At 46.5% G+C, this 20,833-nt stretch overlaps 1 protein-coding gene across 1 annotated transcript in view; it reads right to left on the bottom strand.

Moving 5' to 3' along the window:
• Positions 1–20,487, bottom strand: part of LOC132894117 (zinc finger protein 271-like) — a 269,182-nt gene extending 248,695 nt beyond the window's left edge. Inside the window, exons 1-4 of the mRNA XM_060933443.1 lie at positions 20,373–20,487; positions 3,311–3,540; positions 2,852–3,077; positions 2,027–2,094 (exon numbers count right to left, since the gene is read on the bottom strand). Of these exons, the coding sequence (XP_060789426.1) occupies positions 2,027–2,089 (63 nt within the window). The 5' untranslated portion in view covers positions 2,090–2,094; positions 2,852–3,077; positions 3,311–3,540; positions 20,373–20,487. The remainder of the gene's footprint in view (positions 1–2,026; positions 2,095–2,851; positions 3,078–3,310; positions 3,541–20,372) is intronic.
• Between the last annotated feature and the right edge of the window lie 346 nt (positions 20,488–20,833).

Below are 20,833 nucleotides of genomic sequence, written 5' to 3'. Positions count from 1 at the left end.
ACCAATATAAAATACACAGAAGACATCAACTGTTTATCCTTTATGGCTTTATTTCACACTCGACCTTGAACAAAATGCCACAAAATAAATTATGAAGTATAAATCAGGCCTAAGAAACTATGAAGCAAAGTTGGAAATTATTTTAACAAACACAGAACAATGTGCAACAAAACATGTGGCACCTTGAGCGCATGTAAAAAGAGAAAAAAGTGCCGCACTCTGCTCCACCAGTAATGAGAAGCCGCTGGAACAGCAAATATGCTCCGGTTATAATGACTGCTGTCTCGTTGTATACCGCAGATTAATCTGGCCATGCCAAGGCGGTTGCTGACCGAACCTGTCAATTTATGAGCGACAATTTATATCATGAGCTTTAGGAATTCACGGCAACAAAACAATGATCATGGTTGTCAAATAGACAATCATCCTTCAGCTGAGCTGAACTCTGTGTCTCTCTCTCTCTCTCTCTCTGAGGCACCCAAGGACAAAAAACTAATTCGGCTCCCCAACTCGGCTCCCACCGAAGAGCCGGCTCCCGTCGTTCACTTCAAAGAGCCGGCTCTTTGAACCGGATCGTTCGCGACCGACACATCACTACATTGTTTACTGCTAGCAAAGTTAGCGACAACATGTCTGACTACGACGGTGAAATGTGTGCGGAGATTCAGCCACATCTTTGTTGCTACAGCCTGGATAGTCGCAAGTGCGCACCATTTTCACAAATATATTATTGTATAGGTTATAGAAGGTGATAAATTTGTCACTGTTCTTGCTCTCAAATTAGCTTGCTAGCGCCGCTGATCTGAACTCCTAAATCACTGCCAAACAATGGGAAAGGTGTTGATTCCTGTGCAGATGTCAACATGACAGCGCGCAGTGATACCGAGGGAGAGAAAATAGTGCCAAGCGATTTCGAGGTCTGACTTTTTATTTGGCAACGGTTTTGTGATGCAAATATATCACTCTTTTGAACACATACTGTTTTGAGACGAAAAACGTTTTACTTTCGTGACCCCAACAAACTTGCCGGACTACTTTTGTCTGGACCAAAACTGGACAAGAACTGGACTCGCAGGATGCTGTCAGGGGTAAGTCAGTGTGTTTGCACGACACTGTTGATGGGGATGCCATACAGATTCCTGTCAAAAATCCCGAACGATCCCTTTAAAGGAACAGTCCACCGTATTTCCATAATGAAATATGCACTTATCTGAATTGAGACGAGCTGCTCCGTACCTATCCGAGCTTTGCGCGACCTCCCAGTCAGTCAGACACAGTCAGACGCGCTGTCACTCCTGTTAGCAATGTAGCTAGGCTCAGTATGGCCGATGGTATTTTTTGGGGCTGTAGTTAGATGCAACCAAACTCTTCCGCGTTTTTCCTGTTTACATAGGTTTATGTGACCAGTCATATGAAACAAGTTCAGTTACACAAATTGAAACGTAGCGATTTTCTATGCTATGGAAAGTCCGCACTATAATGACAGGCGTACTAACACCTTCTGCGCGCTTCGGCAGCGCATTGATATCTGAGCTCCGTATCAATGCGCAGCCAAAGCACGCAGAAGGTGTTAGTACGCCTGTCATTATAGTGCGGACTTTCCATAGCATAGAAAATTGCTACATTGCAATTTGTGTAACTGAACTTGTTTCATATCACTGGTCATATAAACCTATGTAAACAGGAAAAACGCGGAAGAGTTTGGTTGCCTCTAACTACAGCCCCAAAAAATACCGTTGGCCATACTGAGCCTAGCTACATTGCTAACAGGAGTGACAGCATGTCTGACTGTGTCTGACTGACTGGCAGGTCGCGCAAAGCTCGGATAGGTACGGAGCAGCTCGTCTCAATTCAGATAAGAGCATATTTCACTATGAAAATACGGTGGACTGTTCCTTTAACAATAAAGCACACCTTGAATTGTCAAGCCTGTCTCCCAGTTCTTCATTCCCTGAGCTGCAAGACTACTACAGTTTGTTCAACTCAAAACATTGTTTTTTGTAACAAATTCATCATTAAGCTTTACCTGTGAGGGATCAGGAGCCCGAGACTTCCTGGAGGAGTGCTGTCTGTCTTCTGATGAATTCATAACAGCTTAAACAAAGATTAATAATAATAAAAAAAAATAATAATTTTTACATTTCTATAAAAATTAGTGGAAACAAACAAGTGGTTTGTTTTATTGCTAAAAAATTCTCAAAGAAAGACACAAATAAACAGATTACAGCCGAACTAAAATACTGACCTAACTATAACGGAATTATTATTATTATTATTATTATTAGCTGTCGTAGTAGTAGCAATAACATCCATGCTTTAACAGTAAGATGACATGAGAAGTATTTAATGGTATTCTTTAACCATTTAAACAGCAATTTTTCAATAAAATTTTTGAAACATTTGAAAACATCAGAATATGTTTTTTAGCTGCTCTGTGACATGACATTCCAGGCAGTCTACAGTTTATAAAAAAGTTATGATAATCATTCACATCAAGATATTTAAAAATCTTCTTTTGACTGCATGCACTAGAACATTCAAAGAAAAATCATTCAATCAATATTTTAAATAGAAAAGTGCATTATGTTATTATTATTATCTTTCTTTTCATTACCGGTAAACACAAATAGATGGGAGAGCTCTCTAATATTTCCAGAAAGCAGCTGAACAATGTCAATAGTGGCCATGACATTCAGATTAAATGGCATTTACAGCTTTATATTTTAAGTGTCACTTAAAATAGAGAGCTCTGAAAAATTATAACTTACACCAAACATTATAACTAAGTGGAATTTACTTCCCACTTTCCTTACTAGATTTAAGTTTATTACTACTAGACAATACATGGTACCTCTTTTGTTCGCTCGCTTTTCTCTTTCCCGCTGGGCTCTCTTCTCCCTCTGACGGCGTTACTTCTGGGGGTGTAAGCTCACCCACCACTTTGCCTTCGCCTGCCTCCACTTCTCTCTCTGCTCCTCTTTAGCAGCTCGAGTCAATCTAGGTTGCTCTGGCTGCTCTGCTTTTTTTCGGGCTCTCATAGCCTGCATCCGAAGCCTGCTTTGTTCTCTCTCAATGGCCTGCACACACACACAAAAGTTAGCTTTGTATTTGGCAACTTTTCAACACATTATGATGAATATCCCTGTTACATGAAAATGAAACTTGTACTAATTGCAATATTCAAGTATGCTTTGCTTCATTCACTTATACTGCCATACACATATTCTTATTGACAAATATATCAACAATAGATGCATTTGCAAAATATGTCTAATGCACACTTTGATTTAGGTTCTTGTAAAAAATGTACCTTCTTTTCTTCAGAACGATTTTTTCTGTAGACTTTTGTTGCCTGTCTGCCTCTTTGGATGTATTCAGCCCATCTCTCAGGTTCATTTTTGTTTCAGTCGGTCTTTCCAATCACGTGTCGCCTCAGCGGCAGTTTTCCTTTCTTTGGGCGGTGGGGGTGGAGTAAAGCTAGGAGTGTGTGTCTCTAAAAGACAGATCCTTAGCCTTGAACTCTGGCGCGAAGCCATTGACCTGATTAAAAGTAAAACAGCTTAATGATTTTTATTAGAAAATTTTGAAGGGGGGGGGTGTCACGTGATGGCGGTGAGCTGAGCAGACGCTTTTGCCAGAACTCCGTGCCACTCGGTGCTAATTTTTTCATTATCCTGACAACAACCGGGCGCTATAAGCCATTTGTTATGACCATAACAGGCTATGTCCTTGGAAAACTTCTGGCCACAGTCTTTTAACAAGATGGGAAGAACCAGAGGAAATAAAGACAAAAAAGACGTCTTGTCCGAGCCCGGCGACAACACACAAGATGGCGACCAGGCCGAATTCGTAAACGCAGATGGGCTTGACCCTGCCTTGCTAAAGCCCTGAGCATAATGACTTCCAACATTATTAAAGTTAATAACTTAGTTATTAAAGAAAAATTTAGCCCCCTGGCCGAGACTAATCAATATATTCTGTGGGCAACATGGCTGTGGCAGCGAGGGCATGGTCAAGCGTCAGTCTGTGAATGGGGGGTGGAGTTAGGGAAGGTAAGTGGCAGAATCACTACACCTGATGGGAATTAACCTGTGTTTGTGTGTCTTCCCCAGTGACCGTGCCCTATAAAGGAGAGGGAGAGCAGAGGAAGGGGGCTCTCCCCCAACCTGGACGCTCGTGTGCGTGCGTGTGTGAGAGAGTGAATATAAAAGCTGAAAAGCTAAATAGAGTTTTTGAGAACTCAGTTCTGGCCTGCCATGCTTCTGTGCTCCACCCACCTAAAACTTTTGCTACAGTGGTGCCGAAACCCAGGACTCGGAGTACGGAAGAGAACAGCCCCATGGAGTCCTCCCCCTTCAAGGACCTGGTCCATGCCCTCGCCACGGCCCAAAAGAGCTAACACCAGGCACTGGTTGCCCTCCGGAAGGAGCAAGAACAACGGTTCGAAGCCCTGGTGCTGACGCAGCAGGAAGATCGCCAGGCGTTCCAGCACCTGCTCGCATCGGCGGGATCCGCCATCACCACCGGCGTGGACCCTCCCCACCTCATCCTAACGAAGATGGTTCCGCAGGACGACCCCGAAGTCTTCCTCGCTCTTTGTGAGCAGGCAGCAGAGGCGTGGGGTTGGCCGGTGGAGCAAAGCGTGGCGCGCCTCCTCCCCCTGCTAACAGGCGAGGCGCAGCTGGCCGCGCTACAGCTCCCCACCGACAGCCGGCTGGTCTACGCCGACCTCCGCAGGGCCGTCCTCCAAAGTGTAGGGCACACACCGGAACAGCAGCGGCAGCGCTCCCGTGCACTGTGCTTGGAGAAGGTCGGCCGGCCGTTCGCGTTTGGGCAGCACCTCCGGAATGCCTGCCAGCGGTGGCTGAGGGCCAATAACCGCGACACCGAGGGAATCATAAACCTGGTGGCGCTGTAACAATTCGTCACTCGACTTCCGGGAGGAACCGCGGAGTGGGTCCAGTGCCACTGATGGATCGGGCCATCGAGCTGGCAGAGGACCATATGGCGGCTGTTCCGACGGCAGGACAGTGTGTCTCCTCTTCTCCCCTCTCTTTCCCTCCCCCCCGTTCCTCGTCCTCACCCCGTTACCCCACCACGGAGGCAGGGGCCGGCTTCACCCCAGCCGGCCCGCTGCACCCGTGGTGCCCTACTGTTTCCTACTTCCGTGTCTGTGTCTTCCCCCACTCAAGTGAGTGAACTCCAGAACACCGGTGCAGAGGGAGAGCCTGGGCCGGTATGCTGGCGCTGCGGGGAGCTGGGGCACCTCCAGCATCAGTGGTCGGCAATGGAGGTGGGCGCGGTGATCCGGATCCCCGACGCACCAGAGACCGCCCTCGATCGGGCCAGAGCGTATCGCATACCGGTGAGTATCCAAGGGGATACGCATCAGGCTTTGGTGGACTCCGGCTGTAATCAGACCTCAATCCACCAAAGCCTGGTGCAAGACAAGGCATTGGGGAGAGCACAATTGGTGAAGGTGTTGTGTGTGCATGGGGATGTTCACAACTACTCTTTAGTGTCGGTCCACATTCTATTTCGAGGGGAGAAATTTAGAGTACAGGCAGCGGTTAATCCTCGCCTAACCCACTCGATAATTTTGGGGACTGATTGGCCGAGATTTGGGGAATTAATGACTCATTTAGTGAAGAGTGGGGCCTGCCATAGTTTAGCGGGGGGAGGTCCTGGTGTGGCATTTGCGGGAGCAGCTGTCACAGAGCCATCTACGTCATCACCGCGTCAGAGTGAGGAGCAGCAGCAGGCTCCTCCTCCCTCTCTCGGGGAATCCCTCGCGGATTTCTCGTTCGAGCAGTTGCGAGACGAGACTCTGTGGCATGCGTTTGACCAAGTGGGAGTAATTGATGGTCAAACGCTCCAGCCAAATGCCACCCCGTCCTTCCCCTATTTCTCCATTATGAAGGATAGGTTATACCGAGTCGGAATCCCCAAAGAGATTCTGACTGATCAAGGCACTACATTTGTCATGCCACTGCATGAACTGTATGGGTTACTGGGAATTAAGCCTATCCACACCAGCGTTTATCACCCACAAACGGATGGCTTAGTTGAACAGTTCAATCGCACCCTCAAAAACATAATTAAAAAAATTTGTAAGCAAGGACGCACGCAACTGGGATAAATGGCTCGAGCCCCTGTTATTCACGGTGCGAGAGGTCCCACAAGCCTCCACGGGGTTCTCCCCGTTTGAATTATTATACAGGCGTAAGCCACGTGGCATTCTAGATGTGCTGCGTGAAATTTGGGAGGAGGGACCTTCAACAAGTAAAAATGAAATTCAGTACATTATCGACCTGCACGCCAAACTCCACACACTCACGCACTTAACCCAGGAGAATTTGCGACAGGCCCAAGAACGTCAAGTCCATCTGTATGACAGGGGCACGCACCTTAGGGAGTTCACACCGGCAGATAAAGTACTCGTGTTGTTGCCAACGTCGAGCTCCAAATTAATCGCCAGGTGGCAAGGACCCTTTGAGGTCACACAACGAGTTGGGGACGTCGACTATGAGGTGAGGCGAACGGACAGGGGTGGGGCGTTACAGATTTACCACCTCAATCTGTTAAAACTTTGGAGCGAGGAGGTCCCCTTGGTGTTGGTGGTTCCAGAGAAGGCGGCGCTTGGGTTGGAGGTTCAAAAAGGAAAACTGACATCGCCCACTGCTCCAGTCCCCTGTGGGCATGCCTCCCCCCGACCCAACTCGTGGAGGTCGCCCAGTTGCAAACAGAATTTTCTGACGTGTTCTCGCCCCTGCCCAGCCGCACCCACCTCACAGAACACCACATTGAGACGCCCCCGGGGGTAGTAGTGCACAGCCACCCTTACAGACTGCCCGAACACACACACACAAAAAAATAAGGTGGTTCGGGAAGAAGTAGTCGAGGCCATGCTCGAAATGGGCATCGTCGAGGAGTCCCACAGTGACTGGAGCAGCCCCGTGGTCTTGGTGCACAAGGCCGATGGGTCGGTCCGGTTCCATGTGGACTATAGAAAAGTCAACACGGTGTCCAAATTCAATGCATACCCAATGCCTCGTATTGACGAGTTGCTCGATCGACTAGGCACTGCTTGTTTTTATTCAACACTGGATTTGACAAAGGAATATTGGCAGATCCCCTTGACGCCGCAATCCCGAGAGAAAACAGCCTTTTCCACACCATTTGGCTTACACCAGTTCGTCACACTTCCTTTTGGGCTGTTTGGGGCGCCCGCTACGTTCCAGCGGCTTATGGATAGGGTCCTCCGCCCCCACACCACCTACGCAGCTGCATACCTAGATGACATCATTATTTACAGTAATGACTGGCCGCGGCACCTAAAACACCTGAGGGCCGTACTTGGGTCACTGAGGTGAGCGGGTCTCACAGCCAACCCAAAGAAGTGTGCAATTGGGCGGGTGGAAGTACGGTATCTGGGCTTCCACTTGGGCAATGGGCAGGTGTGTCCCCCAAAAAAAACACGACAGAAGCGATTGCGGCCTGCCCGAGGCTCAAAACCAAAAAGGGGGTGAGACAGTTCCTGGGGCTGGCTGGCTACTATCGTAGGTTTATAACTAATTATTCGGACGTCACCAGCCCGCTGACTGATCTCACTAAAAAGGGGGCACAAGATCCGGTCCAGTGGACGGAGCAATGCCAGCGAGCTTTCTCTGAGGTAAAGGCTGCACTGTGTGGGGGGCCACTATTACACTCCCCTGACTTCGCTCTCCCCTTTGTTTTGCAGACGGATGCGTCGGACAGGGGGCTGAGGGCTGTTCTGTCCGAGGAGGTGGAGGACCGTCCAGTGCTGTACATCAGCCGGAAGATGTCGGTGCACGAGGGCCGCTACAGGACAATAGAAAAGGAATGCCTCGCCATCAAGTGGGTGGTCCTCGCCCTCCGCGACTACCTGCTGGGGCGCCCTTTCACCCTCTGTTCGGACCACGCGCCCCTGCAGTGGCTCGACAGCATGAAGGATGCCAATGTGCAGATCACCCGTTGGTATCTGGCACTCCAGACATTTAAGTTCGAGGTGGTCCACAGGCCGGGGGCACAGATGGTCGTGGTGGACTTCCTCTCCCGTCGGGGGGGGGTCGGCTTCAGGCCGGATGGCTCCCTGGCCTGAGTTGGGCGGTGGGGCTATGTGGCAGCTGGGGCCAAGCGTCAGTCTGTGAATGGGGGCCAGAGTTAGGGAAGGTAAGTAGCAGAATCACTACACCTGATGGGAATTAACCTGTGTTTGTGTGTCTTCCCCAGTGACCGTGCCCTATAAAGGAGAGGGAGAGCAGAGGAAGGGGACTCTCCCCCAACCTGGATGCTAGTGTGCGTGCATGTGAGAGTGAATATAAAAGCTGAAAAGCTAAATAAAAGTTCTGGCCTGCCGTGCTTCTTTGCTCCACCCACCAAGAAGTCTTGTTACACTGGCAATATGTCTTTCTCTTGTGCAACCCAATTTTAATGTAATATACATTTCATCACATTCATTATAGTGCAACATATTTATACATATTCTGTATATTCTACAAAACACTCCATCACATTCTTATTTTCTTTTTATTACATTAAATTTTACTCCCTCTTTTAAAACACCCCCAACTATCCCAGTGTTTCCCACAGACCAGGTAGCAATTTGTGGTGCTCCACTGTGCCGATGAGGGAATCGTGCGCGGTGGTGTCGTGGCGGTCGGTGGAGTCGGTCATTGGGGTGTATGCAAAGTGTTTACAGCGGGCGGTGTTCAAACACACAGTATTTTTCTTCAGAGTCACCTGCTGGGACAATTTTAAAGCTACAAGAAGCATTTGGGATTATTCAGTTCAATCTAAATTCTTTTAAGTTCTTGAAGAGAAGACAGCTAAAACAATTTTTACCAGAACCCTGCCTGGTTTCATTCCTCGACCCAACTTTACATTACAGGGCAGCCCATTAGTTTGCTGGGCTTGATGTTGGTGGAAAACCTGTCTTTTAAATTTATGAAAATTACTCACCAAAATTGAAGTTAAAGTTTAGTTTTTACTTGAGATGCACCGATTGCAATTTTTTGGGCCGATTCCGATTTTCCATGGAGCGTGACCTGCCGATACCAATTTTGGCCGATTCCGATTTCATTTTTTCAAACCACTTCACAGCACACACAAAGACTATTTTCTTTTTATCTTTTCTTTGATAGAACATTCTGCGGCGGCACGGTGGTGTAGTGGTTAGCGCTGTCGCCTCACAGCAAGAAGGTCCTGGGTTTGAGCCCCGGGGCCGGCGAGGGCCTTTCTGTGTGGAGTTTGCATGTTCTCCCCGTGTCCGCGTGGGTTTCCTCCGGGTGCTCCGGTTTCCCCCACAGTCCAAAGACATGCAGGTTAGGTTAACTGGTGACTCTAAATTGACCGTAGGTGTGAATGTGAGTGTGAATGGTTGTCTGTGTCTATTGCCGCTTTTCCACTACAAACGCGGCTGAGTCGGGCTGAGCCGTGCCGTGCTGAGTCGGGCTGAGCGGGGCTGTTGGAGTTGCATTTCGACTACAACCGCGCTGAACCGTGCTGGCTGGAAGTGGGTGGACACATTGGGTGGAGTTAGCGAAAGTGGGTGGACGTCAGGTGATGTCGTTAAGCAGCGCAAACAGTGACATCAGTGATCTTTTAAGCGGTAGTCTCACGACCCGGAGAGTAAACAATAAACATGGAGGACATGGAGTCGTTAGTGTTGCTGGTCTTGGTGCTGTGGCTTGTTGTCACCGACAACGCAGACAGATACTGGCAAGAGCGTATAGATGAGGCGAGGCGCATAAGGCTTCATAATTCTCGTAATTCTTCTTCTTTCGGGTTTACGGTGTTTACAGATCCCAGCGTGCTCGCGGGGCGTGTGTGGGCATGTGAGGACACTCCTCCTCACCAATCAGTGCACAGGGGAGTGTCTGCTCACGCCCCCAGCCTCACTCGGCACGGCTTGGCTCGCTTCAGCCCCACTCCAAAACCGTGCGAGTTTTAGGGGCTAAGCAGGGCTGAAGTGAGCTGAGTCGTGCTGGTTTTTGGTAGTCGAAACGCGAGCCGTGTCGGGCTGAAGTGAGCTGAAAAAGGGTAGTGGAAAAGGGCCATATGTGTCAGCCCTGTGATGACCTGGCGACTTGTCCAGGGTGTACCCCGCCTTTCGCCCGTAGTCAGCTGGGATAGGCTCCAGCTTGCCTGCGACCCTGTAGAAGGATAAAGCGGCTAGAGATAATGAGATGAGATGAGAACATTCTGCCAGATTTTCAGTAATAAATTTTCAACACCTCAAAGGTTGAAAACAAACAAAAAGACATTGTTCTTTGTAAAATCTTTCTTCATGTTTGGTATTAACATATTAATTCCTGAAATAGGAAATTCACACAAACATTTTTTCTTTTCCCATTCCATATCTGGCACAAAAACAACTTCCCCCTCATATTATTTGCCTCCTGCTATGGAACACACTTTCATAAGCCTATTTAGATCTGAAAACCTATGCCTTATAGAACCCATTTCTTCATTCAATATCAAAATACAAAAATAATTTCCAGTCATACTTATACCATAGCCATTCTATCATCTTTGTCAAATGTGTATTTGTAGAGTAATTTCCAATGGAATCAAGTGCAACCAAGGCTGTAAAACAAACAAAAAGACATTTTTTTTCTCTCTCTCTCTCTGTACAAATCTAACTAGATGTTTGGTAACGTATTAATTCCTGTAATGGGAAATTCACACAACCACAAACATTTTCTTCTTTTCACATTCAATATCTGGCACAAAAAAAAATTCACTATATTTGGATATAAAAAAAAAAAAAAAAAAAAAAAAAATCTCCTTCTCACCCCCGGCGGGGGGGTGGTATCCATGTCATCCTCAAGCTCGGGTCCTCTACCAGAGGCCTGGGAGTTTGAGGGTTCTGCGCAGTATCTTCGATGTTCCTAGGACTGCGCTCTTCTGGACTGAGGCTTCAGATGTTGTTCCTGGGATTTGCTGGAGCCACTCTCCCAGTTTGGGGGTTACTGCCCCAAGTGCCCCCACTACCACGGGGACCACACAACCCTTGACCTTCCACATCCGTTCCAGCTGCTCTTTCAACCCTTGATACTTCTCAAGTTTCTCATGTTCCTTCTTCCTGATGTTGGCGTCAGCTGGGATCGCCACATCTATCACCACCACCCTCTTCTGCTCTTTGTCCACCACCACTATGTCTGGTTGGTTAGCCAGGATCTGTTTGTCAGTCTGGAAGCTGAAGTCCCACAGAATCTTGGCCCTGTTGTTCTCAGCCACCTTCTGTGGTATGGCCCATTGGGACTTGGGTATTTCTATTCCATACTGGTTGCAGATGTTCCTGTATACTATCCCAGCCACTTGGTTGTGCCTCTCCATGTACGCTGATCCAGCTAGCATCTTACACCCTGCTACTATGTGCTGGACTGTTTCAGGGGCTTCTTTGCACAGTCTGCATCTTGGGTCTGATCTACTCTGGTAGATCCTGGCCTCTATGGCTCTTGTGCTTATGGCCTGTTCTTGTGCTGCCATGATTAGTGCCTCTGTGCTGTCTGTCAGTCCTGCATTATCCAGCCACTGGTAGGATTTCTTGATATCAGCCACTTCCTCTATCTGACGGTGGTACATGCCATGTAGGGGTTTGTCTCTCCAGGTTGTCTGTTCCTCCTCCTCCTCTGCACTCTCATCAGGGTTCTGCTGCCTGAGACATTCACTTAGCAGTTCATCCTTTGGGGCCATCTTTCTGATGTATTCTCGGATTTTCGATGTTTCATCCTGGACCGTGGTCTTGACGCTCACTAGCCCTCGGCCTCCCTCTTTCCGCTTAGTGTATAGTCTCAGGGTGCTGGACTTGGGGTGGAACCCTCCATGCATGGTGAGGAGCTTTCTAGTCTTGATATCTGTGGCTTCTATCTCCTCCTTTGGCCAGTTTATGATACCAGCGGGGTATCTGATGACTGGTAGTGCGTACATGTTGATGGCTCGGACCTTGTTTTTACCATTCAGCTGACTTTTCAGGACCTGCCTTACTCTCTGGAGGTATTTGGCTGTGGTTGACTTCCTTGTGGCCTCTTCATGGTTTCCATTAGCCTGTGGGATGCCAAGGTACTTGTAGCTGTCTTGGATATCACCTATGTTGCCCTCTGGTAGGTCAATCCCTTCAGTCCGGATCATCTTGCCTCTCTTTGAGACCATCCGGCCACACTTGTCCAATCCGAATGACATCCCTATGTCATCGCTGTAGATCCGGGTGGTGTGGATCAGCGAGTCTATTTCTCGCTCATTCCTGGCATACAGCTTGATGTCATCCATGTAGAGCAGGTGGCTGATTGTTGCCCCACTACGGAATCGGTACCCGTAGCCGCTCTTCGTGATGATCTGACTGAGGGGGTTCAGGCCTATGCAGAACAGCAGTGGTGATAGCGCATCTCCTTGGTATATGCCGCACTTGATGTTGACTTGGGCAATGGGTTTTGAGTTGGACTCTAGGGTTGTCTTCCACATTTCCATTGAGTTCTGTATGAAGGTCCTTAGGTTCCTGTTGATCTTATACAGTTCCAGACATTCCAGTATCCATGTGTGTGGCATTGAGTCGTAGGCTTTCTTGTAGTCAATCCAGGCAGTGCACAGGTTGGTCTGTCTCTTCTTACAGTCTCGGGCGACTGTTCTATCGGCCAGTAGCTGGTGCTTGGCTCCTCTGGTGTTACTGCCAATTCCTTTCTGTGCCTCGCTCATGTATTGAGCCACATGCTTACTCATTTTTGCCGCAATGATGCCTGACAGGGCCTTCCATGTTGTGCAGAGACAGGTAATTGGCCGGTAGTTGGATGGGATGGGTCCCTTCTGGGGGTCCTTCATGATTAGGACCGTCCTGCCTTGGGTTAGCCATTCTGGGTGGGTTCCATCCCTCAGCAGCTGGTTCATCTGTGCTGCTAGGCGTTCATGGAGTGCAGTTAGCTTCTTCAGCCAGTATGTATGGATCATATCGGGGCCTGGTGCTGTCCAGCTCTTCATCTTTGACACTCTTTCTTGGACGTCTGCCATTGAGATGGTTACTGGTTCTTGTTCTGGGAGGTTGCTGTGGTCAGCTCTTAGGTCCACTAGCCATTGGGCATCGGTGTTGTGTGATGCCTTTCTTTCCCATATGTCTTTCCAGTATTTTTCCACCTCAGCTCTTGGTGGGTCTGACCGGTTGTTGTTCCCCTGCCATTGAGAGTACACCTTGGCTGGTTCAGTGGAGAACAGCTTGTTTATTCTCCTGGCCTCTCCTTCCTTGGTGTATCTCCTCAACCGGGTGGCCAGAGCTGTTAGTCGCTGTTTGGCAGTTTCGAGTGCCTCTGGTATGGAGAGTGAGTTGTACTTCCTGGGCGCCCCTTTATTCACCATGTTCCCTTTCTGTAGTTCAGCTAGCTGGCTAACTTCTCTCCTTGCTGCCTTTATCTTGGCCTCTAATCGTCTCTTCCATGGTGGATACTGTTTGTTATGTCCCGAGCCCACCTTGTGTCCAAGCATCTCCATGATTACTGTTGCTGTACTGTGTATCAGCTTGTTGGTCTCAGTGATGGTTCTTGTGGAGATTGTCTTCAGAGCAGCATTCACATCTACTAGTAGATCTTCTGAAGGTACTTGGCAACTCAGCTTCGGTATTCGTCGGGGGCTCCAGGTTTCCAGATGGGTCACGATCTTCCTTCTCAGGTCAGCAGCTCTTGTGTTGAGGCTGTTAGCTGTTGGGGCTTGGTACCCAATCTCTGGTTGTGGGGATGATGACATCTCCCCGCTGACCTGTCTTCCTGGCTCCCCCTTGCCGTAGCATCGTTGTTGTATTTCATTAATCTCTAGTTGTGATAGCAGATTTCGATTATGGATGTTGGAACACTGGGCTAATAGCTGTTTCTTTGTTAGCCTTGATTGTGGGTTTCGAAGTATCCAATGGTCCCACATTCTCTGCATGTATCCCCTCTCTCTGGGATTGCTTGTATAGTAGCATTCCAGCAAATCCGTATTTTCTGTCCTTGTCCATCGATGTCTTGTTCCAGTAGCCCATTTCTCATCAGTTTGCCCTGGTTCCCTAGCAACTGACGCAGACCTTGTTGACCCGGGCGACGTCTGAGCCGGTATGACTCTATCAGTTATGTTTTCACTCATTCCTGAGGTAGGCTGATATATCATGAGGGGTTTTTGCCTAAGGACCCTTACTGGATGATGTTTTGCCCCGACCGGGATTCGAACCCCGATCTCCTGCGTCGTAGTCAGTGAGCATTACCACTGTACTATCCAGCTGATAATATATATATATATATATCTATCTCTCTCCAAATATAGTGAATTTTTTTTTTTGTTAACGGCGCGCGCCGCAGCTCGTTAGGCGCGCAGGACTGACGCTGTTCTGCGCAAGCGCAACACAATCGCACTAGAAAGCATGTTGAAGCTGCCAGTGGAGCTGCGGCCTTTTTAGTTGCGAATTACGAGTCTTTCCACTTTCATCTCTCTGTGATACACAAGTTTTGATCGGCAGAAAATCAGCATATTTTAATTTTGACCGGCCGGTCGCCGGTCATGGCCGATCATGTGAAAATCGGCCGATTCCGAGCGGCAGCCGGTCAAGCGGTGCATCTCTGGGTTTTACCTTAGTTTTTTGCCTTTTTGGTGGCAATCTTTCAATCATTCTTTAGTTGACATTCAAGGAATAAATCGTAAAAAACAAGCTGGAGGTTTTTATTTTAAATATTGAACTCAACATTTACCTCAACCAATACTAAAATGAATTAAATAGTATAATGTAACAAAATAATAATAAAATATCATAATTAGATGTAAGAAACCACTTAAGGTAACACCAAGGCAACTAACAATAATGAAAAAGCATTACCCTAATTGGTGCAAAGCCTGCATGCCCTATCAGAACATTTAATTCTGCGTGGCTTCCTGAAAAAAACTCCAGTGCCCTATCGTAAGGGAAGTCACTGCTGAAGCGGGATAAACGGGATAATGCAATAAGGCCGGTTCCTCGCGTCAAGCTGCTGCTGTATGCATTGAAATTGGTTTATAGCCTGACTCAGGGATGTCCGTTTCCTGTAAGCCAAGAAGGCTATGATAAAGCTCATCACGAGCACGACGTAGGCTAGCTTTTAAAATAAGGGGTCAGAAGGCGAATCAGGAAGGCTGTGTTATTTTTAATTAGCCTAACAGGCCTACTTGCAGTCCGGGTATATGCGCAACGGCAGGCCTGTGGACACGCCTCTCTCTCTGTGTGGGGGTGTGCGCGCACGCGTGAACGAGAAGAAAGAGCACTATGAATGAACGGAACGATATGCAACGGAATTTTTTTTTTAAATCGCGAGTATGATTGTGTGGCGACAGGAATCCATTGTGTGGCACTGCGCCACACAATGGTCTATGTATGGGAAACCCTGTATCCTCAAGACCTCACAAACACAGCTGGATTGAGGTGTTTGAACTAGTTTTGTTGGAACTTTATTGATGTAACTTTTGAATAATTATGATTAAAATGGTGATTTTCAACAAATATTCAATTTGTCCGTATGACAGGCACATGCGGATTTGCCTTATCTGGGCCAAACATTTGGTCGTCCCAGACAGTTGGACTACCGTTAATGTCGAGCCCCAGGTCTAAATATACACTTTAGGACTGCAGTTGTCAGGAACAGTTTTACACTCAAGTCTCCATCAATGAACAGTTGGTAACATCAACAAAATAGACTGCATGTTAAAACTATAATGAATTTCCTGGTTACACAATTGCATTTTTTTAACCATATAGGACACTTACAGAAGTGAGTAATTTACAATCATGCGATCTGTCATCACCCAAATGAGGATGGGTTCCCTTTTGAGGTTTCTTCCTCATGTCATCTCAGGGAGTGTCTCCTTGCCATTGTTGCCTCAGGCTTGCTCATTAGGGATATGTTAATTAATTCACATGTTTAAAATCTGTATTTTTCTGTAAAGCTGATTTGCAACAATATCTATTATTAAAAGCATTATACAGAAAAGTTGACCAGATTGCACAAAACAAAACAAAAATGCACTGAATACACAACCTCCATGGCAGAGGTAATAACAATGCTGTCCAAACTTTCCTAATCCACATGAACTAAGCTATTGCATTATCAGTTATGATACGATTAGGATGACACTCTGAACAAGCTACACATCTTGGAGGTGTAACTTGTTTTGTAAACAGAAGACAGCTTGGCAGGTGAAGAATAGCAGCAAGAAGACCAATATCCTGAAAGAGGCATCAAAGCGGTGGAGATACAAATCACTTCTGGTCATAACTTTAAGAATAAAACCACAGTGAAAACAGGATGCAGAGATTTGAGAGTTGGGCTTTTAGCCTTGAGTTAAAGTAACAGGCTTTGTTGCAGCCAGAGCTAACTGTTAGACAGAATTCTCTCTCTCTCTCCACGGATCAGAGGCTTAGAGCTCAATACCATACGATTCTTTCAGTAACAAGATCTCCCAGTTCAGGAAACCATGCGTAAAATAGTCACCTATGACTGCATCCATTTTACTACATACTCTGCAGAAGGGGTAATACTACCGCTGTATGAGTAAGAGACAGCAAGGAAGGTGCTCGGGTGGTCATTGGGAAGGAGGAAGGAAGACAAGGAGACATGGTGGTGGAATAAAGAAGTGCAGGAAATTATAAAAGAGAAGAGGCTAGCAAAGAAGAATTGGGATGATCAGAGAGACGAGGAAAGCAGGTGGTTATACAGAGAGACGACATAGAAGGCAAAAAGAGCAGTAGCGAAGGCGAAAGCAGATGCATACCAGGAGTTGTACGAAAGACCAGATGGTATCCCGATTGAGGCTTGGAGATGTTTGGGTGAGACGGTTGTGGAGCTCCTAACGAGATTGTTTAATAAGATCCTAGAGAATGAGAAAATGCCAAATGAATGGAAAAAGATTGTGCTAGTCCCAATATACAAGAATAAGGGAGATGCACAGAGCTGCAGCAATTACAGAAGGATAAAATTGATGAGCCACACCATGAAGCTATGGGAAAGCGTATTGGAGGCGAGATTGAGAAGAGAGGTAGCAATCTGTGAACAGCAGTACGGGTTTATGCCAAGGAAGAGCACATTGGATGCAATTTTTGCTTCAAGAATGTTCATGGAGAAGTACAGAGAAGGCCAGAGAAAGCGACATTGTGTGTTTATAGACCTGGAGAAGGCATACGATAGAGTGCCGAGAGATGAGTTATGGTATTGTATGAGAAAGAGTGGAGTGAATGAGAAGTATATTCAAGTGGTGCAAGACATGTATGAGGACAGTGAAACAGCAGTGAGGTGTGCGGTTGGAAAGACTGAATGGTTCAAGGTGAAGGTGGGACTCCATCAACGATTTGCTTTGAGTCCTTTCTTGTTTGCCATCGTGATGGATATCTTGACGGACAAAGTGAGGCAAGAGTCACCATGGAACATGAGGTTTGCGGATGATATTGTGATATGTGGTGAAAATAGAAAGAAGGTCGAGTTGGGTTTGGAGAGATGGAGATATGCATTGGAACGAAGAGGAATGAAGGTGAGCAGTAGCAAAACAGAATACATGTGCATTAGTGAGAATGGGGATGAGAGTGTAGTGAAGATACAAGGAGTAGATGTAAAGAAAGTTGGTGAATTCAAGTACCTGGGGTCAACTGTGCAGGAAAATGGGGTCTGCGATAGTGAGGTGAGAAAGAGAGTGCAGGCAGGGTGGAGCAGTTGGAGAAGGATTTCGGGAGTCATTTGTGATAGGAAAGTCCCAGCAAAAGTGAAAGGTAAGATGTATAAGACAGTAGGTGAGGCCATACCCTTAACGAAGAGACAGGAGGCAAAGTTGGAGGTGGCGGAGTTGAGGATGTTAAGGTTTGCGATGGGAGTGACAAGGTTGGACAGGATAAGGAATGAGCACATCAGAGGGACAGCACATGTGGAGAGCTTGGGAATTAAGCTAAGAGAGATGAGACTGAGATGGTATGGGCACATCCTGAGAAGAGATGCAGAGCATGTGGGAAGGAGAATGTTGAGGATGGAGCTGCCAGGCAAACGAAAACGAGGAAGGCCAAAGAGGAGATACATGGATGTGGTGAGAGAGGACATGAAAGTGGCAGGTATGGTAGAGAAGGATGCAGAAGACAGGGAGCGGCGACCCCTAATCGGGAGCAGCCAAAAGAAGATGATAATTGCATCCATTTTCAATGTGTAAAACTTTCTGATTAACATACTGCAGAAGGGATGACGCTGCCTGATTGGCTAAAAAAATACAAGAAAAAAAAAATCTGCGAGAAATCAAGTCGGAATTTCGAGAAATAAAAGTTGGAACTCCGAGCAATGAAGTCGGAATTCCAAGAAATAAAATCGGAATTGTGATAAACATAGCCGTTATTGGGAGAAATAAAGTCGGAATCGCGCAATTTAGCTAAATAAATAACCCTGATGGACACGGGCGCAGATAGAGGGGGGGACGGGGGGGGGGACGGGGGGGATTCGTCCCACCCAGATTTAAATTCACCTCGTTCGGTCCCCCCCCCCCACTTATAGGGAGGAAAAAACGTCTATGCTGTCTTTCTTTGCATAAGGCAAACCTCACGGAAAAATCAAAAGACTAATTACCATTCGGTTTATTGAGGTGCACAGCAGTACAGACATAGTTGCAACTGCGCAGACTGCACGGGTTGCGAGCTCGAGCTTGGTTGCTATGGTTACCCACAAGTTTGACAGGCATATCGGGGACAGCTCCTCCTAGTTCAGGACCCCAACACGGCATAATGAAGGGTGCCAAAAGGCAGAAAACGATTGCATCGTTTAAAAAAAAAAAAAAACGACTGTAAGTAAACTGTGCCTTACTTTATCATATCACCTTGCAATTTTTTTTTTTTTAAAAGATATTTTTTTGGGCTTTTTGCACCTTTATTGGATAGGACAGTGTAGAGACAGGAAATGAGCGGGAGAGAGAGAGACGGGAAGGGATCGGGAAATGACCTCGGGCCGGAATCGAACCCGGGTCGCCCGCATTCATGGTATGGCGCCTTAACCACCTGAGCCACGACGCCCCCAACCTTGCAATTTTTTGATAGTCTGTTCAAAGTAATGTCGTAGTGAAAGTAAAATCGTACGGAGTAGAGATGCCTTTCTGGTAGCCTCCTTCTTTCGGTGGCAGCCTGTAGATACAGTGCTCAGAAGGCAGTTTTAATGTTTAATCTGGCGTTCCCTGCCATAATTTCAGCGAGCATATTGTTTCAGGAAACTTTGCGAAGAGTTGTTGACTGACTGCCGCTCACGCAACACACAAGCATAGTTAGAAAGTCAGGATGCACTGGTTTACACTTTACACACACACACGTAGCCCAGCCTCTCGCTATGTTTAACAGTTGGAACTTAGCGGTTTTAAAACTAGTTTTGCAATTTCTGTGCGTGATGATAATGTGTAAACTTTGGATTTCCATAGGCTATGTTAAAATGTTATCATTGTCCTGGCCTGCAGGTAGTTCCTGGTGATGGCAGTGAGGGAGGTGAAATAACATGTATACACACTACCGTTCAAAAGTTTGGGGTCACCCAGACAATTTTGTGTTTTCCATGAAAAGTCACACTTTTATTTACCACCATAAGTTGTAAAATGAATAGAAAATCTAGTCAAGACATTTTTCTGGCCATTTTGAGCATTTAATCAACCCCACAAATGTGATGCTCCACAAACTCAATCTGCTCAAAGGAAGGTCAGTTTTATAGCTTCTCTAAAGAGCTAAGCTGTTTTCAGCTGTGCTAACATGATTGTACAAGGGTTTTCTAATCATCCATTAGCCTTCTGAGGCAATGAGCAAACACATTGTATACCATTAGAACACTGGAGTGATAGTTGCTGGAAATGGGCCTCTATACACCTATGGAGATATTGCACCAAAAACCAGACATTTGCAGCTAGAATAGTCATTTACCACATTAGCAATGTATAGAGTGGATTTCTGATTAGTTTAAAAAGTGATCTTCATTGAAAAGAACAGTGCTTTTCTTTCAAAAATAAGGACATTTCAAAGTAACCCCAAACTTTTGAACGGTAGTGTGTGTTTATATATATATATATATATATATATATATATATATATATACACACAAAATGGAATCATTTGCTGACAGCTCAGTCCCCCCCAGTTCAAAAATCCTTTCTGCGCCCCTGCTGATGGATAGGGGACTTGAAGTTAAGATTATTTAAATAATTTCAACATACAACTAAACAGGTTAGCCGAACTACAAATCTCTCCTGAGTGGATAAATAGTGCACTACATCGAGAGTACATGGCATAATTTCATAGTGAGTGTAGTTCACTTAAAAAGTGAAGTGGAGATACATTTGGGATTCGGCCACACAGCTTCAGTTTAACTTACCTCAGTGTTTTAAAGCAGAGCAAGGTTTTAAATCCTCAGAGCCAGATACAATAACGTGCTTTTATTTTTATAAATCGAAAGACTAAAGTTCTTCAGGCAAGCAGCAGCTTTTTCTTCTCCAATGTTTTCTGGCAGTTGGAGAAACAGCTTACTGGACGCATTACCGCCACCACCTGGACTGGAGTGGAGTTTCAGGGTGCAGGACGCCTGTCTTCTTCTTTGGGGTTTTACGGCAGTTGGCATCCACAATGTTGCATTACTGCAATCGACAGATTTATTTTCTATATTCTTGTCATTTCATTTTAAAGCCGTCTTTCCAGTCCAATTCTTTTTAAAAAAATGTAAATAAACATTTCCCCCGTAGCAGTGTCTCCATTAGCCCCTTTCCCAAATCCCAGCATGCATCTCAGCGGTTAGGCTCACGTTGCTGATAACGGCAGGGCCGTTAACAGCTTTGGCTG

The sequence above is a fragment of the Neoarius graeffei genome, chromosome 11, assembly GCF_027579695.1.
Source record: "Neoarius graeffei isolate fNeoGra1 chromosome 11, fNeoGra1.pri, whole genome shotgun sequence".
NCBI lineage: Eukaryota > Metazoa > Chordata > Actinopteri > Siluriformes > Ariidae > Neoarius > Neoarius graeffei.
Note: the sequence above shows the minus strand (reverse complement) of the source record. Positions and strands in the feature narration are given on the sequence as shown.